The sequence below is a fragment of the Chanodichthys erythropterus genome, chromosome 18, assembly GCF_024489055.1.
Source record: "Chanodichthys erythropterus isolate Z2021 chromosome 18, ASM2448905v1, whole genome shotgun sequence".
NCBI classification, from domain to species: Eukaryota; Metazoa; Chordata; class Actinopteri; order Cypriniformes; family Xenocyprididae; genus Chanodichthys; species Chanodichthys erythropterus.
This window is the reverse complement of record NC_090238.1, coordinates 945443-968818: the sequence shown is the minus strand read 5'-3', so window position 1 is coordinate 968818 and position 23376 is coordinate 945443. Positions and strand designations below refer to the sequence as shown.

At 40.4% G+C, this 23376-nt stretch overlaps 1 protein-coding gene across 2 annotated transcripts in view; it reads right to left on the bottom strand.

Moving 5' to 3' along the window:
* The window catches only part of paplna (papilin a, proteoglycan-like sulfated glycoprotein), a 52019-nt gene extending 33574 nt beyond the window's left edge, over window positions 1–18445 (bottom strand). Inside the window, exons 1-12 of one of the 2 annotated variants that reach the window (XM_067366502.1) lie at window positions 18342–18445; window positions 15653–15690; window positions 15480–15566; window positions 12652–12755; window positions 10535–10595; window positions 9754–9856; window positions 8492–8622; window positions 7223–7346; window positions 7060–7140; window positions 6804–6976; window positions 6316–6439; window positions 2910–3036 (exon numbers count right to left, since the gene is read on the bottom strand). In XM_067366502.1, the coding sequence (XP_067222603.1) occupies window positions 2910–3036; window positions 6316–6439; window positions 6804–6976; window positions 7060–7140; window positions 7223–7346; window positions 8492–8622; window positions 9754–9856; window positions 10535–10595; window positions 12652–12755; window positions 15480–15530 (1079 nt within the window). In that variant the 5' untranslated portion in view covers window positions 15531–15566; window positions 15653–15690; window positions 18342–18445. Of the gene's footprint in view, window positions 1–2909; window positions 3037–6315; window positions 6440–6803; window positions 6977–7059; window positions 7141–7222; window positions 7347–8491; window positions 8623–9753; window positions 9857–10534; window positions 10596–12651; window positions 12756–15479; window positions 15567–15652; window positions 15691–18079; window positions 18234–18341 lie in introns of those variants that run through there. The other variant, XM_067366503.1, reaches the window with a different exon arrangement.
* Between the last annotated feature and the right edge of the window lie 4931 nt (window positions 18446–23376).

The window sequence follows — 23376 nt, the reverse complement described above, 5'->3', positions numbered from 1 at the left end:
GGACAGGTGGTGGTGAAGGACATTTGAGGCTGGGCGGGACCAGTGAGGGTGAAGGACACTTGAGGTGGGTTGGGACCAGCAGTGTCTAAGGACACTTGAGCCTGGGATGGAACCAGTGGTGGCAAAGGACACTTGAGGCTGGGAGGGACCAGCGGTGGTGAAGGACACTTGAGCCTGGGATGGAACCAGTGGTGGCGAAGGACATTTGAGGCTGGGAGGGACCAGCGGTGGTGAAGGACACTAGAGGCTGGGAGGGACAGGTGGTGGCGAAGGACACTTGAGGCTGGGTGGGACCAGCAGTGGCTAAGGACACTTGAGCCTGGGATGGAACCAGTGGTGGTGAAGGACACTTGAGGTTGGGAGGGACCAGCGGTGGTGAAGGACACTTGAGGTTGGGAGGGACCAGCGGTGGTGAAGGACACTTGAGGTTGGGAGGGACCAGCGGTGGCGAATGACACTTGAGGTTGGGAGGGACCAGCGGTGGTGAAGGACACTTGAGGTTGGGAGGGACCAGCGGTGGAGAAGGACACTTGAGGTTGGGAGGGACCAGCGGTGGCGAAGGACACTTGAGGTTGGGAGGGACCAGTGGTGGTGAAGGACACTAGAGGCTGGGAGGGACCAGCGGTGGTGAAGGACACTTGAGGTTGGGAGGGACCAGCAGTGGCGAAGGACACTTGAGGTTGGGAGGGACCAGCGGTGGTGAAGGACACTTGAGGTTGGGAGGGACCAGCGGTGGTGAAGGACACTTGAGGTTGGGAGGGACCAGCGGTGGTGAAGGACACTTGAGGTTGGGAGGGACCAGCGGTGGCGAATGACACTTGAGGTTGGGAGGGACCAGCGGTGGTGAAGGACACTTGAGGTTGGGAGGGACCAGCGGTGGCGAAGGACACTTGAGGTTGGGAGGGACCAGCGGTGGCGAAGGACACTTGAGGTTGGGAGGGACAGGTGGTGGTGAAGGACATTTGAAGCTGGGCGGGAGCAGTTATGGCGAAGGACACTTGAGGTTGGGAGAGACCAGCAGTGGCTAAGGACACTTGAGCCTGGGATGGAACCAGTGGTGGTGAAGGACACTTGAGGTTGGGAGGGACCAGCGGTGGCGAAGGACACTTGAGGTTGGGAGGGACCAGTGATGGCGAAGGACACTTGAGGCTGGGAGGGACCAACAGTGGCTAAGGACACTTGAGCCTGGGATGGAACCAGTGGTGGCGAAGGACACTTGAGGCTGGGCAGGACCAGCGGTGGCGAAGGACACTTGAGGTTGGGAGGGACCAGCGGTGGTGAAGGACACTTGAGGTTGGGAGGGACCAGCGGTGGCGAAGGACACTTGAGGTTGGGAGGGACCAGTGGTGGCGAAGGACACTTGAGGCTGGGAGGGACCAGCGGTGGCGAAGGACACTAGAGGTTGGGAGGGACCAGTGGTGGCGAAGGACAAAGGTGACAGGAGGCAGGGCGGGACCAGTTGAGGAGGGAGGGCTTGGGACATGTCATGGACTAGCAAGTCATCTAATCCCCACGAGACCAGCAGGAGCAAAAAATCCTAGACTCTCGCACCTGGTCAGACTCAATCTTTTGTGAAACTAAGTCTGTTACTTTTTATAATTGAATGCATCCTTGCTGAATAAAATATATTTTAAATATGAATAATAAATAATTTTCTTAAAAAAAAAATTGACCCCAATCTTTTAAATGCCAGTGTAAGCCTATATACAGTGTATTATGAAATAAATAAATAAATGATGGCATTGAGTGAGAGCTGTGGCTGGTACCTAGTACAACCTCCACATGCAATAGCCTCGCTTTAAAAGATGGATCCAACCTATATTCATGTATCATCACTTGTGCAATTATTCTTCAACTAAGTGCAAACACTAATTAATACTCTCTGATCCTAGTAAATCAGGGCCATCATGTATATAAAATCTCTATATATAGAAAACAGATCTATAGTGTCCACAAAATAGACACTGAAACAGACAATTCCCTACCTAGAACACAGACAGCAGATCAGCTCAGAGCTCATGTTCATGTCATGTGAACGTCAGGAATCGGTGAAATATTTACTGAGGTGAAACTACTGCAGTGTCTATAAAGCAAAAGAGAAAACCCTCCTCTGACATGAGGGAGGATCAAAGAGATGTAAAGCTCTGAGCTGAACAGTTGCCCAAGGCCTTGGTTCATCTTCACATGTGAAGGAACAAAAGCAAACAAGACTCTGACAAATAAGAATTGCACTAAACATGTGAAACACTGTTGCAAACTGAACTCAAACACATATTAATGATGTGAACAATCTCTTAGCTGTGCCAGCCTGAGTTATTATAGCTAACTAAACAAAAACTTAATTAATAGAAGAAAAAGACATTTTTATTTAGTTTAACTTGAAGTACTAAAAAGCTAAGACCTTAGAGGCCATAAAAGACATACATCAGTGTTATACTGGTGATCCGTTTCTGATATACGTACAAGGAGAGGATGGGAAAACAGTTACACACTTAAAATTCTTCAGGAAATCTCATGATGTAGCCCAGAGTTTGTGACCCGGGAGCATGAAGTACTCGAGATTCCTGAGAGATTGCATAGACTGGACACAAATGTGTGTTTGAGGTCATGCGCTGCAGTATATCAGCCTCTGAAGGCTGTTACCTGTACACTTGTACATAGACTCGTGGTGGTTCCATGGGCCTCCACAAACGCGGCTCGTACACATACGCCATCCTTACAGAACAGGAACAGTACAGCCAAAGCTGTGAGACCCAATGGTTCTCCACAAGTCAGACAGCAACCGCACAGTTTTAAAACATTTGTCGACAGAAATTAGTTTCTGGTATTCAATAAAAACTGTACGTTGTTAAAGCACAAAACACATACATTACAGTTGGCTTTTAGCCGAATATGTCATGTTAATGTACCTGTGGGTTTGTGGGCACTGTTGCTCATTGCATGTGCGGTTACTGAGGGGTCGAGGGAGGGAGGCACACAGGTAATCAGAGTAGGCTTCATTATCAATGGTACAGAAGACAAGACGGGACTGGTAACCTAAAATATATGGAAGAAAAATATGTAAAATTGCAGAAGTGTAGAAATCCTTTTTTAATACAAATACACCAACCATGAATTAATGCATTACAAATATGGGAAGAAAACCCAATCATAACAACTTCATGTGAGACATAACATTAGTAGCCTTTCTCAACCAGGGGGCTTCAGCAAGAAGGCTTAAAATGATTTAAAATAAGACAAAAAAAACATTAAAGGGGTCATGAACTGCATTGTTTTATTGTTTTATAATGTTTTCTGGGGTACACTCATAATGTTAGTATGCTTTTTTACATCAAAAATGGATTTAGAAATAAAAGGCATTTTTCCTACCCTACGCTCTGTTTGATTGACAGCTCCAGCGATTGTAAAGGGAGTGTTCTTTGATCACTTTCTATATATAATTTAATCACAGTTTAAATAACAGATTATTTTCATCCTACTAAGAGAAACAAGGTGAAGTTGAGCGTTCAGTCACTGGTTTGATTTACTGACACACAGACAAAGATCATGTGACTGTACATGAATCATTAATATCAGATCAGGCATTAGAATGAACACAGTTACTGACATGTTGTTGCATTACTGTCGAGTTCATATCGTAAAAGTGTGTTTGCGCTGAAATGCGATTGATTTACCAAAGAATCCACAGTGAAATGAACCGAACACAAATAAATAAAGCTCAACTGAGACATTCACATTGATGAAAATAAATAATCATATTCCTGCATTAGGATCCTTTGAAAGGTAATGTTATTTTAGTCCTGTATCGCTCTTCTCTCCTCCTCATCTCACTAACACACCAGTGGGCGGGGCTAACGCTGCAATGACGAAGCTATTCTTTAATACAGGATATTCTTATAGTATGATGACCTCTTATATACACTATATTGCCAAAAGTATTGGGACACCCCTCCAAATCATTGAATTCAGGTGTTCAATCACTTCCATGGCCACAGGTGTATAAATCAAGCACTAGGCATGCAGACTGCTTCTACAAACATCTGTGAAAGAATGGGTCGCTCTCAGGAGCTCAGTGAACTCAAGTGTGGTACCGTGATAGGTTGGCACCTGTGCAAAAAGTCCATTCATGAAATTTCCTCAATGCTAAATATTCCACGGTCAACTGTTAGTGGTATCATAAAGTGGAAGCAATTGGGAACAACAGCAACTCAGACATGAAGTGGCAGGCCATGTAAAATCACAGACGTGTGTCCTTCAGATTAGCTCAAGAACAGTGCGTAGAGAGCTTCATGGAATGGGTTTCCATGGCCGAGCAGCTGATCCAAGCCTTACATCACCAATGCAATGCAAAGCGTGGGATGCAGTGGTGTAAAGCACGCCGTCACTGGACTCTAGAGCAGTGGAGACGTGTTCTCTGGAGTGACCAATCACCATCTCTGTCTGGCGATCCAATGGACGAGTCTGGGTTTGGCGGTTCCAGGAGAACGGTACTTGCCTGACTGCATTGTGCCAAGTGTAAAGTTTGGTGGAGGGGGATTATGGTGTGGGGTTGTTTTTCAGGGGTTGGGCTTGAACCCTTAGTTCCAGTGAAAGGAACTCTTAATGTTTCAGCATACCAAGACATTTTGGACAATTTCATGCTCCCAACTTTGTGGGAACAGTTTAGGGATGGCCTCTTCCTGTTCCAACATGACTGTGCTCCAGTGCACAAAGCAAGGTCCATAAAGACATGGATGAGTGAGTTTGGTGCGGAGGAACTTGACTGTCCTGCACAGAGTCCTGACCTCAACCTGACAGAACACCTTTGGGATGAATTAGAGTGGAGACTGTGAGACAGACCTTCTCGCCAACATCACTGCCTGACCTCACGAATGAGCTTCTAGAAGAATGGCCAAAAATTCCCATAAACACACTCCTAAACCTTGTGGAAAGCCTTCCCAGAAGAGTTGAGGCTGTTATAGCTACAAAGGGTGGGCCAACTCCATATTAAACCCTACAGATTAAGTTCATGTGCATGTAAAGGCAGGCGTCCCAAAACTTTTGGCAATATAGTGTATCAAAAGCTCAAGGAAAAGTTGATTTCTCAATTCATAACCCCTTTAAAATAACCTAAAACTACTAAAAATGCAAAATAAAAGATGTATTTCTGTTTTGTAATTAGTTCCCTTAATAACTCATTTTTGTTAATGAACCAGGATTCTCAGTGTTAGATACACGAGGAACTTTAAAAATGTGATTTTTAGACCTGAAAAAGTAATTGAAATGAATAAAATCATAAAACATTGTGGAAATTTTTATGATTTTCTTCCTAGTTAAGTCAAGCTCTAAAAGATTTTATTGTGTAGAAATTGCTGATAAATTGCTATCTGTGTTTAAAAAAATCCTGTAAGAAGATTTGGTTATGGAATTGTGAAATTATGGAATTTAAATGATTTGTAATTATTTTATTGTATTATTTTAATATATTACCACTGCTAGTTTCTGTAATAAACAAAGTTTGGAAATGAGCAGCTCTGTCATTACAGCAGAAGTACAAGAAAATACCAGTTAAATGTTCAAGCTTTTTAAAGTTGGATGAACTCTGTTTGGCTGTCAATGTTTTTAAAGTCCATCAGCTGGAAAAAACGGTTTTGAGAGTAATTCCAACACGATCGTTCCTCTGTGTCGTTATCGTTATCTATCCCTATTCTCATTGAATTAAATCGAATATTAAAACTTTATAGTAATTGTCCATGGTGTATACACGCTTTAAGGCGCACAGGCTTTTTCTGCTTTCCTTCTTACTAGATATTCATAAAGACTGTTATTATACGTCATTGGATTATCATGTTATCTTATTTGAAGCCATGAAGAGTAGTCTCTCCAAGCTGTGATGATACGCTTCTCAACAGCAATTTCTCCTGATGCCCCATAGTGAAAATAACCTCCAGATTGCCTAGACACTCCTGATGAGGCTGGCCTTTCATCAGAGATGAAATATGCCAAAAATTAAGCACCCCCTTCAAGCTCTTCAAACAGTGCCACTTAAATACCTCAGGATGTAGTGCTCTGCTGTAACCGTTACCTATCCTGTTCAGTTCAGTGTGCTGGTGACACAAATCTTCACCAATAAATGCACTTTTAACAAAATTCACAATTTGGCTTTTTCTGGCAGTAATTCCAAATTCACAGAACTACAGTGACACTCTTAAAGACACTACTAATATATATCTCCATACTTTCACCAGTTGATTAATCACAGTACATTTAGGACAATTTGTGGTCTGTAGTGTCTTGCATGAAGTGAAACACAGACAGATTTCCTCTGACACTGACCTGAGCCACACTCTTTGCTGCAGGCAGACCAGGAGCCATAGCTCCAGTAGTAGCCCTCGGTCAAGCGTCCGTTCGGCAGATAATACTCATACTCCACGCCCTCATTGGCCTCTTGAGTGATTAGCTGTAGATCAACAAAGACACTGATGCTCATAGTATTCAATGTGAAAAATGAAGATAATGGTGCATGCAGTATGTTTAGGTTGATTTCACTGGATCTTCTTCATTGCAGTGGTCTTGGATATATATTGGCTGTCTTTCAAAAGCCCTTAAAGCTTCTCTCTTGTTGATATGTGCTTCTCATTACAAGTTTGTAAAGATGGTCGGTGCATGTTTCATTCCTAAATGCACGATGAAGTGACTCAAACTCAGAGCAGATGCAGATGGAGTTCATGTTGAGCAGCATTAACTGAGATGCTGAAAACACTGGTGGATCATGAGCTGTAAATGAACACAGTGCTGTGCTTCACTCTGAAACTGGCTCTCACCTCTATCACCAGAGGCTCGGTTGTAGGGCCACGGCCAGTGATTATCTCCGGGGTGTTTTCCCCTTCTGTTCCCCTCCGGTAATACAGCACGCTGCCGGCAATGTGTGCGGCACGAGAGAAATCGATCACCCAGTGTCCGTTGAGGTAGTACTCACCACGCAGGTTCTTGATTGCTGTTAGAGAAAAAAATGCAATGATAAAAAGGCTGATGCTGATGATGAAAAGATTAGGATTGCGATCGCATTCACACACTCACCAAGGTAATTGCGTGTCGGTACAGTTTCCTTGATGCTAATAGTGGTAGCTCCAACAGGGATGATGAACATTTGATTATAACCTGTAGGTAGGGGGTAAAACTACTTTTTTAGGCATATTTGTCCATATATTTCTAAATCCGGTTGGATCTTAGGTGAGTTTACCTTTGGGCAGGTTGCGCATTGAAAAACTGTTTTTGACTAGACTGCATGACTGTCCATTTCCTCCACACTGCAGACAGGGGTCCTCCTCCTGGGGCGACTCCAGCATGTTATCACAGCCGAGACGCTGTGAGCAGACGGAGCAAGAGTTCTCACAACACACCCTTCACAGTCACGGCCAAATACAGGGACAGTGTTTGAGGCTGCGCTTCTCCACAAGGATTCTATTGTTCAACTCCACGCCCATAAGGCTCTCCGTGTCCATGGAGAAATCTCAAACAGGCAATTAAAGGCTCTCACATTTCTTGACACAATAAATAAAGTTCATGTTTTCACTGTCTTCAGTGTATCTGCAAGGTTTTTAAGGAGACACCATACCAGATATCACCATACTTCCCCAGTTGATTGATTACATTAAAAATTGCAAAAAATTTTTGTATTACAAGTTTTCTGAAATGTTTTGTTTAAATATGCAAACAAGGCATTATCTAATTAAATATGCAATAATTTGCATAAATGTCTAGAACAAAAAAAATTGCAATAATTTGAAAAAATTTCTAGAACAAAAATTCTTGTTTCAATCAGTGTAAAACCGCATAAATTATCCGCTTGTAAACACGTGATGTCACATTTACTTCAGGAAAGCCATTCAATGTCCATAAACTCATTAGTCAACTAGAAATAATAAGTCTAAATTACATATTTGTTTTATTTACCTGTTGTCTTTAGTATTTAATGTATATTTGAATAAATCTGTCGTAAATCTGAATAAATCTGTCATGAAACAAGTTTTAATTACAGCCACCGTTTAAATGTTTATATTTCAACAACGAACTAATATATCATTAAAAATGTACATATAAAAACTGCCTTATATGCAATTTAAAGTTTTATATACAACTCATCTTTTATTTGACTGCTGATTATTAAATTTGATTAATTGATTATTACGTAAACTTTATTATTAGTTTTGGTTTTTGGCTAAATGAGAACTTTAATTTCGGTTTTGATGTTTCATTAAATAAATAATTTCAGTGCATCACTAATGATTATGATAAATTAACCACTTTTTCGCCAAAAAAAAAAAAAAAAAAAAAAATTAGTCTAGACTCAGGTAAGTTGGTATTGTTATTGCGAATATTATTGGCTCTTTTATTGATCCTCTTGTTTAAGTTGCTTTGAATGAAAGTGTCTGCTAAATGCATAAATGTAAACGTAAGCTGTTTAAAATAAGCGATAACGTTGAGGGTTCTAGAAGATCCCTATGCTAACCTTACAGAGCCCGTCCACACAGATGTCCTTTCCTCCAGGGTGGCAGGGTGTGCCGTCCACCACCGCAGACTTGTGGCGAAAGTAGAAATTCTCTCCTCTGGGAATGCAGTTCAGCTCACAGGGATTCTCTCCTGAACAGAAGAAAGAAGATTCAGCTTAACATCAGCACTGTCACTGTACAGAATACTGGCAAAGAGCCAAAACATTAAAGAGATAAAACACTATTTAGATCTGCATGATCTTTAAGAATGTAGACAAAATGAAACAAACTACGTCACATTCATTGTAAATGCTGTAGCATTAAAAGCATGAAGTATAGCACACACATCACATGGGCTAATTTTATAATAGTCATGCACTGAACTTTTGGGGGCCAAAAATGAATTTTCAGTTTCGGCTGATGCAATTTTGGTAGGCTGAAATAAATGACCAAATTAACACTTCTCTGTGTCTTTTCTGTGAACAACATTGATAAGCTTCAACAGGTAACATGTCAGCTGTGTGGACACAAGGGCTGGGTCGACAATATCGATTTCTTGATTTTAATCTTCATTTTGATAAAGCGAGATCTTTTAGTCTGTGCTGTTTTCAGTTGATGTGTGAACAAAACTTCAGTAAACATTATTTGTTGCGTCTCACACCCAATAATCACAAAAAGCTTTGTGATTGAAACAAGGACACATCTTTCAAATTCAAATTCAGTCAATAAATGTGGTTTTGTGGCTCTTAAATGTGTGGTGACAGATCCCTGTAGTTGAAGCGATCATCTCTTCCTCTTTACTATAGTTACAGCACCAAAGAAACATGAACGATCATCAGAAGATACAGAACAACTCTGAATCACGTCTCATGTAATCAATCAATCAATCAATCAATCAATCAATCAATGTGTTTCAACTGCAGAAAGACTTGTAAACATGTCATGCAACATTATATTCATTGTATTTTTACTTAACCTATTGTCTTGATTAATGCATGTATAATTATATATTTAGAAAGTTTATATAAAAACTGTCTTATGTGCAATTTATGTTTTTATATATTTATTTGAGTGCTAATTATTAAATTTGATTAATTGATTATTAAATAATCCTCATTTTTGGGTAAGTCAACATGGTGCATCAATATTTTATGATGTTATTGTGTGGAAAAAGTAAAAAGCAGGATGCTAAACATTCTGCTAAACTTCCAGTTGTACAATAGTCAATAATTTGGTGAACTATCAGCCCTGACACAGAAAATCACTTCCTGTCTGTACATACCACCATAATATGGCAGCCATTTGTAGCGCTTTCCTTGAAAATCAGTGCCATCAAACTGAGAGCACTGTTCTTCTCTGAAATCCCTGGAACCCTCCGGACAGTCCTGATAACTCAGAGAATTCAGATCACATACACTACCATTCAAAGCTTTGGGGTCAAAAAGATTGTTTTAAAGAAATACTTAATACTTTTTAATCAACAAGCATGCATTATATTTAGCAAAAGTGAGAGTAAAGACATTTATAATTCTTTTAAACTTTCTATTCATCGAAGGATCCTTAAAAATAAAAAGTATCACACAAAAATATGAAGCAGCACAACCGTTTTCAACATTCATAATAACCGAGCATCAAATCATCATATCAGAATGATTTCTGAAGGATCACTGAAGACTGGAGTAATGATGTAATTTGATCACAGGAATAAATTACACTTTACTATTCACATAGAAAACAGCTGATTTACATTCTAATAATATTTCACAATATCACTTTTATTACTGTATTTTTGATTAAATAAATGCAGGTGAGCAGAAGAGACTCCTAAAGTGACCCCAAACTTTTAAACCATAGTGTAAATATTAATAATATAAATAATATATTATATAATAATAATAATAATAATATAAATAATAATATAAAATAATTTTAAAAAATCAATATACAATGCTAAAAAATCATAAATTCTCAAATATATCAATGCCTTTAATTGATCAAGTATAATTAAGATATTTAAATAAAGATTCACATGGGTCATTGAGCAGAAGAGCTTCGGTGTGTACCTGGACATTACATGAGCGATGGGACTTATCTGGACCCACACAGCTGTGACCACCATCAGTCCTGAGGAGAGAGGACAGATGAGTGCAAAGATGGCGCAGCGCTGTCAAAATAAAAGTCCCACTCACAACACTTATTGGCCAAGCCTGATGCTGATAATTAAAAACTGCTAAATATCAGCCGATAATATCAGCCTTATATCAGTCGACCACAACATGATGCATGTTATAAGTGAACCACACTGCAGACTTAAAGTGAACCATACTCAGAATGCCTCATTTGGACTTTAAAAGTATAAAAAAAAACTAAAATAGCAAGTGTCTCATATTATAGACATGTCTAAGGATGCATACAAACGCACACCCTCACTAACGAAACACACACCCACACAGACACACAAATGCACAGAGATCATCAGTGTTTATGGGTGTGTTGAGGGCTGATGCCTCAATCTCTTCTGAGACACAACAAATTCACAAGAAATTCTCAACCTGCTCCACGTCATCCTGTTCTTCTGTACTCATGCATCAATAACATTATCAATGAGCGGATACAGCTGCACGGACTTTCCAGTATTTCTAAAGTCAGCACATGACAGACAGTAATATTGTCAGGGTGTGGTGCCTGATTCATTCAGCTGGCGAGACTAGAGCGCACAGGTATAAACACTTGCAACAAGCCGGAAGAGAGATGTCTGAAAGTCTCAGAAAGATCGCCTCAGGGGGACGTTTCAGTGTCGAGCGAGAAGTGTATTTAGGAGCTCACATTTCTTCCAAGTTACTGAGATCAATGTCAAAACTGTTTCTGCGAAACTGTGACACACAGAGATTGTTATATTTCTCATGCATTGTAACTTCGTTCAAATACAGTAGCATACATCAGACATCAGAACAGATTCTGACTGGTAGAAATACCGTTCGTATTGTTCGGTTTCTATAGGCATGGGCAACGGGTTTGTATTAGACCACAAACGTATCATTTACTAAATAAATATGGGCTAGGCAAATCATTTAAAGAGGAGTGGTAAGTTGATGGACAATCTTCCTCATTTTCATAACCACCATTCACAGAGTAAAATGCAAGACAGAACAAGCAGACCAGATTCCAACACCCAGATTTATGGCCAAAGCTCTCACTGTCCTGGTGAAGACTTTCCCCAGCCAAGTCCCTATCACTCAAACGCATAATTATACAATGTAACGAGTTCCACTTAAGGTGCATACTTGACCTTGCATACTCGACTAAACCAGTGTGTGTGACAAAGGAACTGTTTCAAGCGTTTCGAGTTCCATAAAGAATCTTTCAGTGAACAGTTCTTAAAAGAAACACATTTTCCTTTAGTGTAAATAATATTTTAATAATCTAAAGAAACTCTGTCCGCTATAAAGAACCTTTCAGCTCTTTCCCTGTCAGCGTTTTAGTTTTAAGTTGCCAGTTTATAAGTTTTTGATCATATTCACAACTTTCATGACCAAAATATTTTGTTGTATGAATAAACACTGTAGACACTCAATGTAAACACAGAAGAAAACAGAAAACAAAAGCGTTCTAGCTTCATTCTTTTTTAATCAAAACTTGAATTTGTGCAAAAAAAAAAAAAAAAATGCAAACATAAAACTTTGTCCAGCTTTGATTCAGAGCGATGATCAAAACATGAATTATCAGAGATCGAGTCCATCAACACCCCAAAGCTTGCACAGTCGTAAACCTCTCGTAAACATCCACCTTCTGGTTTATGCAGATCTTATTCTTTGCTTGTTTTTGGATACAGAGATGCTGTACTGTTTCTGAAGATCCATAACAGTGCCCCCTACTGTATAACAGCGAAAACACAAATTGCCGGAGTAACTCATCAATGGCGGGGAAGCGGTTGTGTCATAAATGATGGAACATTTCATCAAAGTTAAGAGTTAAGAGTGTAAAATAATATCTTAGAAAAAGAGATATTATTATTTATATCACTTAAGGGCAGGCATGGTTCCCATGAGGCTTCTCTATAAAGAAGAAGAGGTATTCAAGGGTGACATCTGTTCTACCCATGATGCATTGGGTGACACAACTCAAGTGTTATTACAATTACAGTAAATAAAAGAGTCTCTCAAAGACAAAGTGCACGTACCGCTGGGTTACACAGCGCCTGGTCCTCAGGGTAACCCCACCGCCACAGCTGCGACTGCATTCACCGTACGGACCCCACTCATCCCAGAAATCCCCAGTGGGTTGCTATAAACAGTTAAGAAATCATGTGTTTCTATCAAATAACATATGGAGTTAAAAATGCAATGAAACAGAAGTAGCGAGAGATATTTTCTTTCTCATTATGATGTACATCTGATTATAACAGATTGTATAATTAATTGGGAATGTTGAGATTAAGCATGGCCACTTTTTCATGTCCGATACCGACTCCGCAATCTCGAGTATCTGCTGATATCACTGCCAATCCGATACTAGTATTTACTAGAGTGTTTTGTTCTTGATCAGTTTAGAATATCTATAAAACATTAACTACATACTATTTCATTATAAATAAAGAGAAAATATAGATGGATTTTTTTCCTGTGTTTTTCCTATGTTTCCTATGTTCTCGTTTCCCACTAGTCATTAGTTGTCATGGACACTCATCACACCTGTTTGTTATTTTGTCATCATCACTGTGTATTTAAGTTCCTCTTTGTGCTCCATTCAGTTGTCCAGTATTGTCATGTCTACATGCTGTTTCGCTGCCTTCTTCGTACCTGTGGGTTACCTGAGTTTGTTTTACTTAATAAAAACTTTTGGAACCTTTTGTATCTTTCTCATTCTCATCTGGACTAAAATGTTACAGAATACTGGACCTGAAAAGTCAATAACCATAAACGTAGCTCCAATGGGGTGATTTTCCAAGCCCATCGGGGCTATGATTTTAATTTTCCAAGGAGGAAGAGACCTGGAGGAGTACAGGAAGGAGTTCATTAATGCCAGCCACCTTGCCGTCTGCAATGACATCATGCTCATGGAGGGATTTTGGATAGGTCTGGACTACTAGTGGTGATGCCTCAGGGAAATTCCTGCTGGACACAGGCCGAGTACATCAGCTTCGCCCTGTGGGTCGACATATCTTCTTTTGCAGTGGATGAAGTAGAAGAGGATCCCGCCGCCAGCGTTCAGCCCCACTCAACATCCATCACCACCCCAGAGCCAGGCCCAGCTCCCACTGTGGATAAGGAGCTGGAGAATCAGCTGATTCCCACCACAGAGATCGAGCATGAGCCAATGCCTGCTATGGAGCTAGAGCCAGGAGCCACATCCGTCCCCGAGGAGTAGTCCGAGGTCCCGGCTGACTAGATTTGTGAGCCGGCCATGACATCTGCAACAGTGGGAATTTTGGTGGACCTGGATTCAAAGGAATGGTTGATAGACTTGGAAGCAGAGGTAGTGCTTCCCAGCGTTCCCATCCATGAACCTTCTCTGCTGCTGGTCCCTTCCTGCACAAATGTATGTTTGTCACTTGTGTCTTCATTATCGCCGCTGGTCCCATCCAGCTCGGAATCTTCTATGCCTTCATCGCTGCTAGTCCTGTTCAGCCCTAGTTCATCGTCGCCACCAGTCTCAACCATCAGAGAGTTCTTCATTGCAACCATTTCTAAGCCAGCAATTCCCTCAGCTCTGCTACTGCTGACTCCAGCCCTGACATGCAGCCCTAACCTGCTCTGACCTGGTTCCTCACCCCCTCGGCTCCACCTGGGACCATCGTCCCTTTGGCTCCATCGGGCTCCCTCGTCCCACCGGCTCCACCTTGATCAGTCATCACTTTACCATCACCATGGACTTCTGGCCTTCGGCAGCGCCTCATCCCTCCACCCCTGTGGCTCCATCAGGTTTCTTCCTTTCCCCTGACTCTGCCTCTGTTCTCACTTACACCGGCATTGCCTCAGTCCTCCAGCACCCTGGCTCCACTTTAGCTGTTTGTCACTGAGACTCCGCCTTGGCCTTCCAGTCCTTCCATGTCACCAGGTCTCTCTGTCCCACAGACCCCGCCTGGGCTTCTACATTTCCAGGTGTCATTGCTGTTGGTTGGTGCTCCAACTACCACCTTGGCCCCTCCCTCCATCAATGCTGCCCTGGATTGTCTCCCTCATAGCCGTCTCCTGGCTCGCTCTGAGATCTCATCGGCCGTCTGTTCCTCCCTGGATCCTACCACCATCCACGCCTCCATGGGTCCTTCCACCGTCATCTCCTCCATGGGTCCTTCCACCGTCATCTCCTCCATGGCTTTTTCGTCCATCTGCTCCACCCTGTTTCCTCCCACCTGTTTGCCTATCTGTTTCCAGCGCCTCGCCAGACCCTCGTCCACCCCTCCAGAACCTTCCCAGGTGGGGCCGTTCTATCACGACCTGTGTTTACTTTCATTCTCTTGGACTTTTAGTTCGTTTCTCTTCAGCTACCTGTTTCCTTTCTTCTAGTTTCCCACTAGTCATTAGTTGTCATGGACACTGATTAAATCATCACACCTGTTATTTTGTCATCATCACTGTGTATTTAAATTCCTCTTTGTGCTCCATTCAGTTATCCGGTATTGTCGTGTCTACATGCTGTATCATGGCCTTCTTCGTACCTGTGTTTTGAAGTTTCCCTAGTTTGTTTGTCTGTTATCGTCAATGTTAAGTGGTTGTGTTTCTGTTATCTGCTGAGTTTTAGTGGGTGGATATTAATAAAGACTGTTTTGATTTTCTATTCCTTCATCCAGTGTGTCTCTACAGCACCCACGCATGACATTAAGTGTATATTTGGTAAAATCATGATTTTAAAAGAAGAAAAGTAGATAAGGTTTGTTCTCTCACACCATGTACTGGTACACGTCTTTGTTTCAGGTTTCGTAGCTGTAATCTACATTTCACGGTGAAGCAAGTGTAATTTATTGGCTGAACCATCATTGGTTATAGTGTACTGCAGTATTTCACTCACCATAAAAACAGAAGCCAGTAACAGCTGCAGACAGACCACAACCGACAGCATCCTGATCGCTCCTGATGAATCCTCACTGATGCAGCACTGTGGTACAGCACACAGCAGATATGATGAAAAAACAACACCTGCGCCACACAATATTATGCCCACATGACACGTGTAGAACATACCTGTTTTGTGCCAATTCAATGCTCACACACCCAATGTCCTGCAACAGACAAAGGTGTGTATTAGTTTTCTGTTGATTTAGAAAAGCCCCTGAAGCTGTGCATGCTCAAACAGACAAGACACATCACCTCGTCTGAAAACATGAATTATGAAGAGAAGAAGAGAAGAAAAAAAACATTAGTAGGAACGCCTGCCAAACATCCTCTTCAAAGCGTTATTTGACATTTGCACAAAAAAACTAAAACAAAAACTGGGCATCAAACACTAAACGACACACTTCCAAACTTTCAAACATTCAAGTCATTCCAAACACAAAAACTCACACAGAAACAAATGAAAACGTGCTCTAAAATTGGCTCAAAATATCAGACATGTTTGACTGAATTGATTCAGTCTGAAGTAAATAAAACAATCAAACAAACAAAAAATCTGTGCCTGTCATACACACATTTTTCTGTGATATTAGTCAACTCAGATTTCCCAAAATCTGTATACTGCCTCAGAAATTTGGCAACTAGAGTTGACTCGACCAGACTGTGTACTCTTAAAGGTTCTTTATTGGCACTGATGGTTCCTTGAAGAACTTTCCATTGCACAAAAGGTTCTTTAAAGTGGAAAAAGGTTCTTCCGACTATTAAGATGTTCTTCACACTAAGAAAAAAATGGTTCTTTTAAGAACTGCTCACAGAAAGGTTCTTTGAAGAACCTTGGTACTTCTAATGGCCGGCCATTGACCAATGTTGGGCTGTCGGTGAGCGTCTGTCAGGCTAGTTTTTGCAGTGTGCTCCACACGTCAGCTGTAGTCGGGCTGCCGGTGAGGGAGATCACTCTGATTAACTGTTCAGTTTAGTAAATGAGTCAGTGCATGAGAATAAAAATCAAAGTGATGACAGCGAGCAAAGAAGTCAAGACAGTACAGACAGAAGGCTGTTCTAATTTTATGTCATCTGTTCAATACGCAAATATTTTCATAACATCACGAGCCACCTGGAATGAAGAAAGTGATCAGCATGACTGATATTCAAAATGGTAAGCAAGTGCTGTTTGAATGATGAATATAAACTATTGATACCTGCTGATATACAGTTATTTCCTTTCATGCAGGCGCAGAACGCACATGCTAGTTGGTTATCGACTGTAGTCTCTGCAGTGTGTTCAAACACAGCTTTATGGCTTTCATCAACACTATAGTTCTTTGACATCGGTTTGGTGTTTCACGGTTTTACTGCATCGTTGTAGAAACCCCCTTTCAGAACCTTTATTTTTAAGATTGTAAATCATCCTGTCAAAAGACGCATACTGTATTCCAGTCTTTAGAATGACTTTAAGTTTGAGATTTGATGGACGCATCACTTATTTTGACAGTATTGAAACGGCTGTACATCAGACTGCATGATGCAAGCCTTAGGTCCCAATAACCCTGTAGTACACAGAAGCACTTTCATGACTTTGATGCACAATTTCTGACACTGCCAGAATTTCAGAAGCTAAGATTTATTGAGATTGCAAATAAACTGAACATCACACCCAGTGCAAAGACCCAAAATCTGCCTCAGGTGGGCAACCATAGCTTCAACTCAACTTTAGTTTAGTTTCAGTTGAGAAAAATTATTACTCTACATATCAAAATTACAACTGTGTTGAATTTCTTTACATTGCAATTCAGGACCTACATTTCTCTTCCCGTCATCCAAATTCAAATCCCAATTCATCATCATCCTGTGTTCACTTCAAACCCACATGCCAGTTCATAATGTCTGAATGTGTGTGATGTGGTTTGTGTGCAGCATCAGCGCTGTATGTGTGGCACAGGAAATGACCGGACCTGTCACCTGGGGCTGCCAACAGTGAAAGCTCTTCAATATCCACCAATATACATTAAACCTCTCAATAATTAAGCAACAAATCATGTTCTATCAGTCTGAAACCAGCTACAAATCATCTTTATTGTGAGAAACGGCTGTTCTGCTGCCAGTCTGAGCATGCTGCCACCTGCTAAGATGAGACTTTCTGAAGTGAGAAGAAGACTATAGGTGATTTTGAGCCCACAGATGTGTAATCTCTCACATTAACACAGCATACAGTCATCACATATTGCCAAAACATACAACTACAAATATACCAAGACGACAAATCTGACAAGAAACAAGTTTATGACTGTCAGGATGATGTGAATCTAAAACCAAACAGCATGTTAATCAAATAATGTTGTTAACTAAATAAACAACACGGGACTATTGAAGTAACTGTAAAGGGTGATTAAAACATTGCGACATAACAAAAACGGTTATAAGGTGTGTGTGTATATATATATATATATATATATATATATATATATATATATATATATATATATATATATATATATATATATATATAATTTATTAATCTGAACTTGCTTTGTTTCGTTTAATGTCATCCGTTGTTGCCGTTCACTTTCATTTCATTTCAGTTTTTCTTCGTTTTTGTTATTTTTTCTGTAAAAATTGCATTCAATGACGAAATCCATACAGATGAAGAAAACTGCTAAGACTCTTTTTACTAAATAATCCAGCCCCAGTTAAACACTTTAACCCTCATCAGAGATCAAACTATCACTCAACACAGGGTTTGACGTCAAAAACTTTTAGTCTCACACAGAAACACACTGAAAGAAATGAACATTAGCAAAGTCACACACATATAACTCACTTTTTTCCCGGCTGTCGAAAGAAAACAGAGCTGATGTCCGCATCTCACGGTGATGAATCTGCTCTCTGAACTCTCCTGTTCCCTCTGAGGCGCGTGAGAGAAGACTGGTGTTAAATGTCCACAGCGCGTCACACACACACACACACACACACACACACACACACACACACACACGCACTGAGAAAAGAGTGGGAAAAACTCCCCTAACAAAAATACCAAGATAACTATAAATACCATACCTTACAACTTCTATTTAAACATATTATTATTCTGAGACTGAAATTGTAACTCCCCCTAGAGCTCAGCTCAGACCTTATATGGTGCTTCTAATTTAATAATAATAGTAATAATAACAGCTCCAAATGATTTACAAAACAAACATTGATCTGCACCAAATAAATGTGCAATACTTCATGTTATACTGATAAATATCTAATGAATTGAACTTACACTGGAAAGTTTTCCTCTACATCTCACATGAACATGATGAATACACCATATCAAAAATAACAATGTATATTGAGATATTTACAAAAACAAAATATACAACTCATTACTTTCACAAATAAATAACTGCAACAGCATTTCAAAAATATGTTAATCGATAAGTGACTTTCTTTATGAGTGAGTCATTGAATCATTCGCTCACGCTATTCGTTAAAAAACAATGAAACTTTCCTGTGTGTTAATCGGATAGAACTGTTTTTCATCCCGTTTGAAGTCCACATGAAATCAAGATTGACCCTAGTTAGTGCATTACTAGTCTTGTGGTGAAAAATGAATCCACGCAAATTAATAAGACAAAACATTTTATGCAATTTATCAAGAAGATGATTCAAAATGATTAAACAACTTCCTCTATTGTTTTCAGTTTCGCTAGGTTACTTTTTAATACTTAACAATTTAAAGTTGTACATTTTACTTTTACTTGTGTTTTTTGAACATATATTTGTGTTTTTGAGTAAAATGCTTGTTTAATTGAATTTCATTATTCAGTAATGGTTTAAACTATGTTATAACTTCTAGGATTGCATATTTAGCCTTTATTTAAACAAAAAAGGAGGTGATCTAATAATTAATTTTCATTATTCTGTGTAATCAGGAGTTCAACAAGACATGCATTTGCCTTGTTGGACTCTTGCTGCACCCTCTAGCTTCAAGAGCTGGTATTGACAGGATTTACCTTCGTCATAATCTCATTTACACTCTGATCAACTCAATGACAAAGTGCCGAGGCAGAGAAGCATCATGAAATCATCCATGCACCATGATTTAATGTTAGCATGGGGTTCCTTTTGGTTTATCTCACTACGGCTCATGGGAATGGGATTAGTGATTCATTTCAGACATGATCCTGTGATAAAGGCATGGGGTGAAGGAACGTTTTAGCCACAGAGAAACTACATTTCTGTCAATTTACATACAAAATCTGTTTGTTTGTTTTTGTATTTTTTCCTCAATATAATGTTTTTAATCAGAGGACCTTTTTCAGTTTCGTTGAAATGACAATTACACATTAACACTAAACATTAAAAATAATGTTGACATTTTTAAATGTAAATACATGTTTTCATGCAACGACATTGTTCACATAAACCAGCATATGCAGAGAATCAGCAGTGAATCAGGCTAGCATTAGGAATCATAACACACATCACAGCTTTATAACACTGGTCATTCCACAACAAGAATGTGGGTTTTATTCAATGACATCCAGGGTGGTATACAAATGTTTTCCCACAATGCTCTGCAGGCTATGTAGTCTACACTATAGCGTAATTACTTCATTTTCCAGTGTATGAGGATGGTACAAAGAGATTGGTGGTTTCTGAAGAATTTGTGTGTGGATATAGTAAGGTATGGGTCTTTGAAAAATGATGATCCAAAACTGATATGATGAAATGATACACCGTTAAATCCACGTTAACCTAAAATGATGATTTATACCAATATTTTACAAATTGCTGAATCAAATTAGAAGGCATTTTTAATGTGAAAACACAATGCAAATAGAAAGAAAATAAAGTGGACTTTAAAAAAAGCTAGGGTTTGGGAAGGACTTAAAACAAACAAACAAAAAAACATATTGCATATTGTGAAAGGGCCCAAAAAGGCAATAGAGAAGCATCTATTTTTTTTCTTTTGAATAGAGGAGTTACTTGTGTAATATTTAGAGTATAGGACGAGGAAACAATAATTCGAGGTGAAGTCATTCAAAGTCATTTTGAAAATCAATGCAGAAGGCAAAGCTTGATCTAGTCATTTTTCTAAACCGATTACCTGGAATGGGATATTTTTGGATATAATCTTTGTAACTATACAGGGCACCAATACCCATGTTGGCTCAATCTATACTCGAACCACCACCCTTCAGGGTTCAAAAGAGAGCGTATCCATGACTATTTCAAAAACACTGACCTTGCATGTACAGTCTCCCGCAGTGATTTTACATTTGATTAGATAATCCTAGATAATGTAGTCTGACCATGTGTTCAGGCATTAATCAACTACAGTGTGATTTTACTTTGATAAATCACAGAGGTTCACTTTACGAAATACTTTGTCATTGTCACAGTTCCACAACCACAACTAACTTCACATTTCAAATACGGACAGCTAAGTATTCTAGTGCCAAGGCTTTGTTTTGACCCATGTCCCTTTTTCAACCATACTAATCTGCAGTTTTGTCCATCTTTCATTGCATTGAAACCAAACATTTACAGGGTGAACTCAAGTACAGCATCAACATCAGTATTGGCATATTTGACATTGATTCACTCCTTGGCCAAAAACACCCCCAGCAGGAGCACACAGTGTGTAATCATTACAAATATGTTTCCACATCCACGTAGTTTTCTTCGATTTTTTGTAACAGGTCTCTGCAATTAATAATATTCCCAGTAACGTGCCACATGCAACCAGTAAATGTTGGGTCACCAGTTCGAGTTTTGTCTTTCAGAGTTGTCGGCTGAGCTTCTGGGCTTGCCTCTCCTTTGCGTCGAAAGCGTACTTGGTGTCCTGCAACTGTTCGATGATTTCTTTAGCCTCCTTCATGTCCTGCGCCAGCTGGTTGTACTTCTCGGCAAGCTCCTGGTTCTCCCGACGGAGCTCCACTACTAGCTGGCTCAGCTCCTCGCTCTGCCGGCCACAGTGCAGCTTCAGCTGCTCCATCTCCACGAGGGTCACCTCCATGCGCTTCACCAGACCTTCTAGTTTTTCCTTCGACATGGTTGTGAGTAGAAGGTGCAGGACTAAGTTGCAGAGTGTAAGAGTGTCTGTGTCCTTGGTGCCTGCGATGTGACTCGGGATACGTGTCCCAACTAATCACTTATGGCCTAATCCTTCAGCGCCGGCTTGTCTTGCATGTCATAGGACACTCCCTCACACTTCTGGTAATCCCCTTAGAGGAGCTATCCTTAGCCACATCTCCTGTAGTCTCGGTGGTCTAAGTGCTCAAGACTCACCTCAAGAGATTAGAATGTCTTACACCCTTGCATGGCCTCAAGTAAGCCAGCTTAATACCTTACCGGGAAATCAATGGACAGGCTATCAAAACAATGAGTGATCTAATTTAGCTCTGCTTCCTCACACTGGCATAAATACATTTCATTTAAAAATCAAACTACAAGATTGATGTAAGGTATTCTGGGTGGTTGATCATTGGCTCAAACTCAAGAGTACATCCCTAATTCTCTGTGATGTTCTAGCATCTCATTTCATATTTTCAGATACTTTAAATGATTTACATTGCCTTAAAGGTATACTGTACATTTAATCAATCTCATGCATTCCCTGAGAATAAAGCCCACAACCCTGCTGTTGCTAGAACCATGTGTGGCAAGCAGGACAAGCGATGACAGTGAAGGATGAGAAAGGACCAGGCCTGGACTATTTACGCTATGTTTTGTTAATGTGTTTTGTTTACTTTTGTTTTGTGTTTGTTAATTTTATATGATTAAAGTTATTGTTGAACATTCGCAAGGGGAGATGGGGATGTGTGACAAGCAGGACGAGGCTGAGGGCAGTGAGAACGGCATGAGGCCGATGGCATGATTGATAACGAGTGCCACCTGCGCGCTGCACCGGTCTCGTATCTCACAGAGTAGCCATGAAGCATAAAAGGAGGAGCGACAGCAGTGAAGGACGAGAGAGGACCGGGCCTGTATTACCAAATAATACAGGTTTATTTCAATAAGTCTGATTTATTGTCAGTTGATTTGGTTCAAAATAATCAGACTAACTGAAATAAGCCTAGCTTATTTGGTAAACTTGTTTTATGAAACAGTCCCCTGGACTATTTTACGCTATGTTTTGTTTATGTGTGTGTGTGTGTCAGTCGTCCATGAGGGACTGCCACATTTACTTTTGTTTTGTGTTTGTTTTATATGATTAAAGTTATTGTTGAAAGTTTGCCGGTTCCCAACTCCTCCTTCCCTGTGCCACCTTCCAGCAGTTTAGCTCTAGTCCCAATTAATCCCAGATGAACCAGCTAATCAAATGAAGTGACATCTAAAGGCCAATACTTGGAACCCATTCTTGGAATTTGTCCACTGCATTTAACCTATCCAAATTATTGCACACACACACCCGGAGCAGTGGGCAGCAATTTTGCTATTGCGCCAGGAATCACTTGTTGGGTGCCTAAGTGCCTTTCTAGCAGTACTGAGAATCAAACCCGCAACTTTCAGGTTACCCGTCTAACTCTCTAACCACAACTGCCCCCAAAGTCTTCAGGATCTTCCAGGCAGATGTGTTTGAGCTAAACTCTGCAGGAAAAAGGCCTCCTGAAGCCGGATTGGACACGCTTGACCAATAGAAACATGTCTGGCTTAGATCAGGGCTCTTCAACTGTTTAGTTTAGCTCCAACCCCAACTAAACACAACTGATCAATCAAGATGTTAAGAACTAGCAAATTACAGACAGATGGGTTAAATTGAGATTAGTACACAAGTCTGCCAGACACTGGCCCTCCAGGAGTGGATTTGAAGGTCCTTCATTCAATGCAAATCAGCCATTTTATTGTCCACCAGGGAA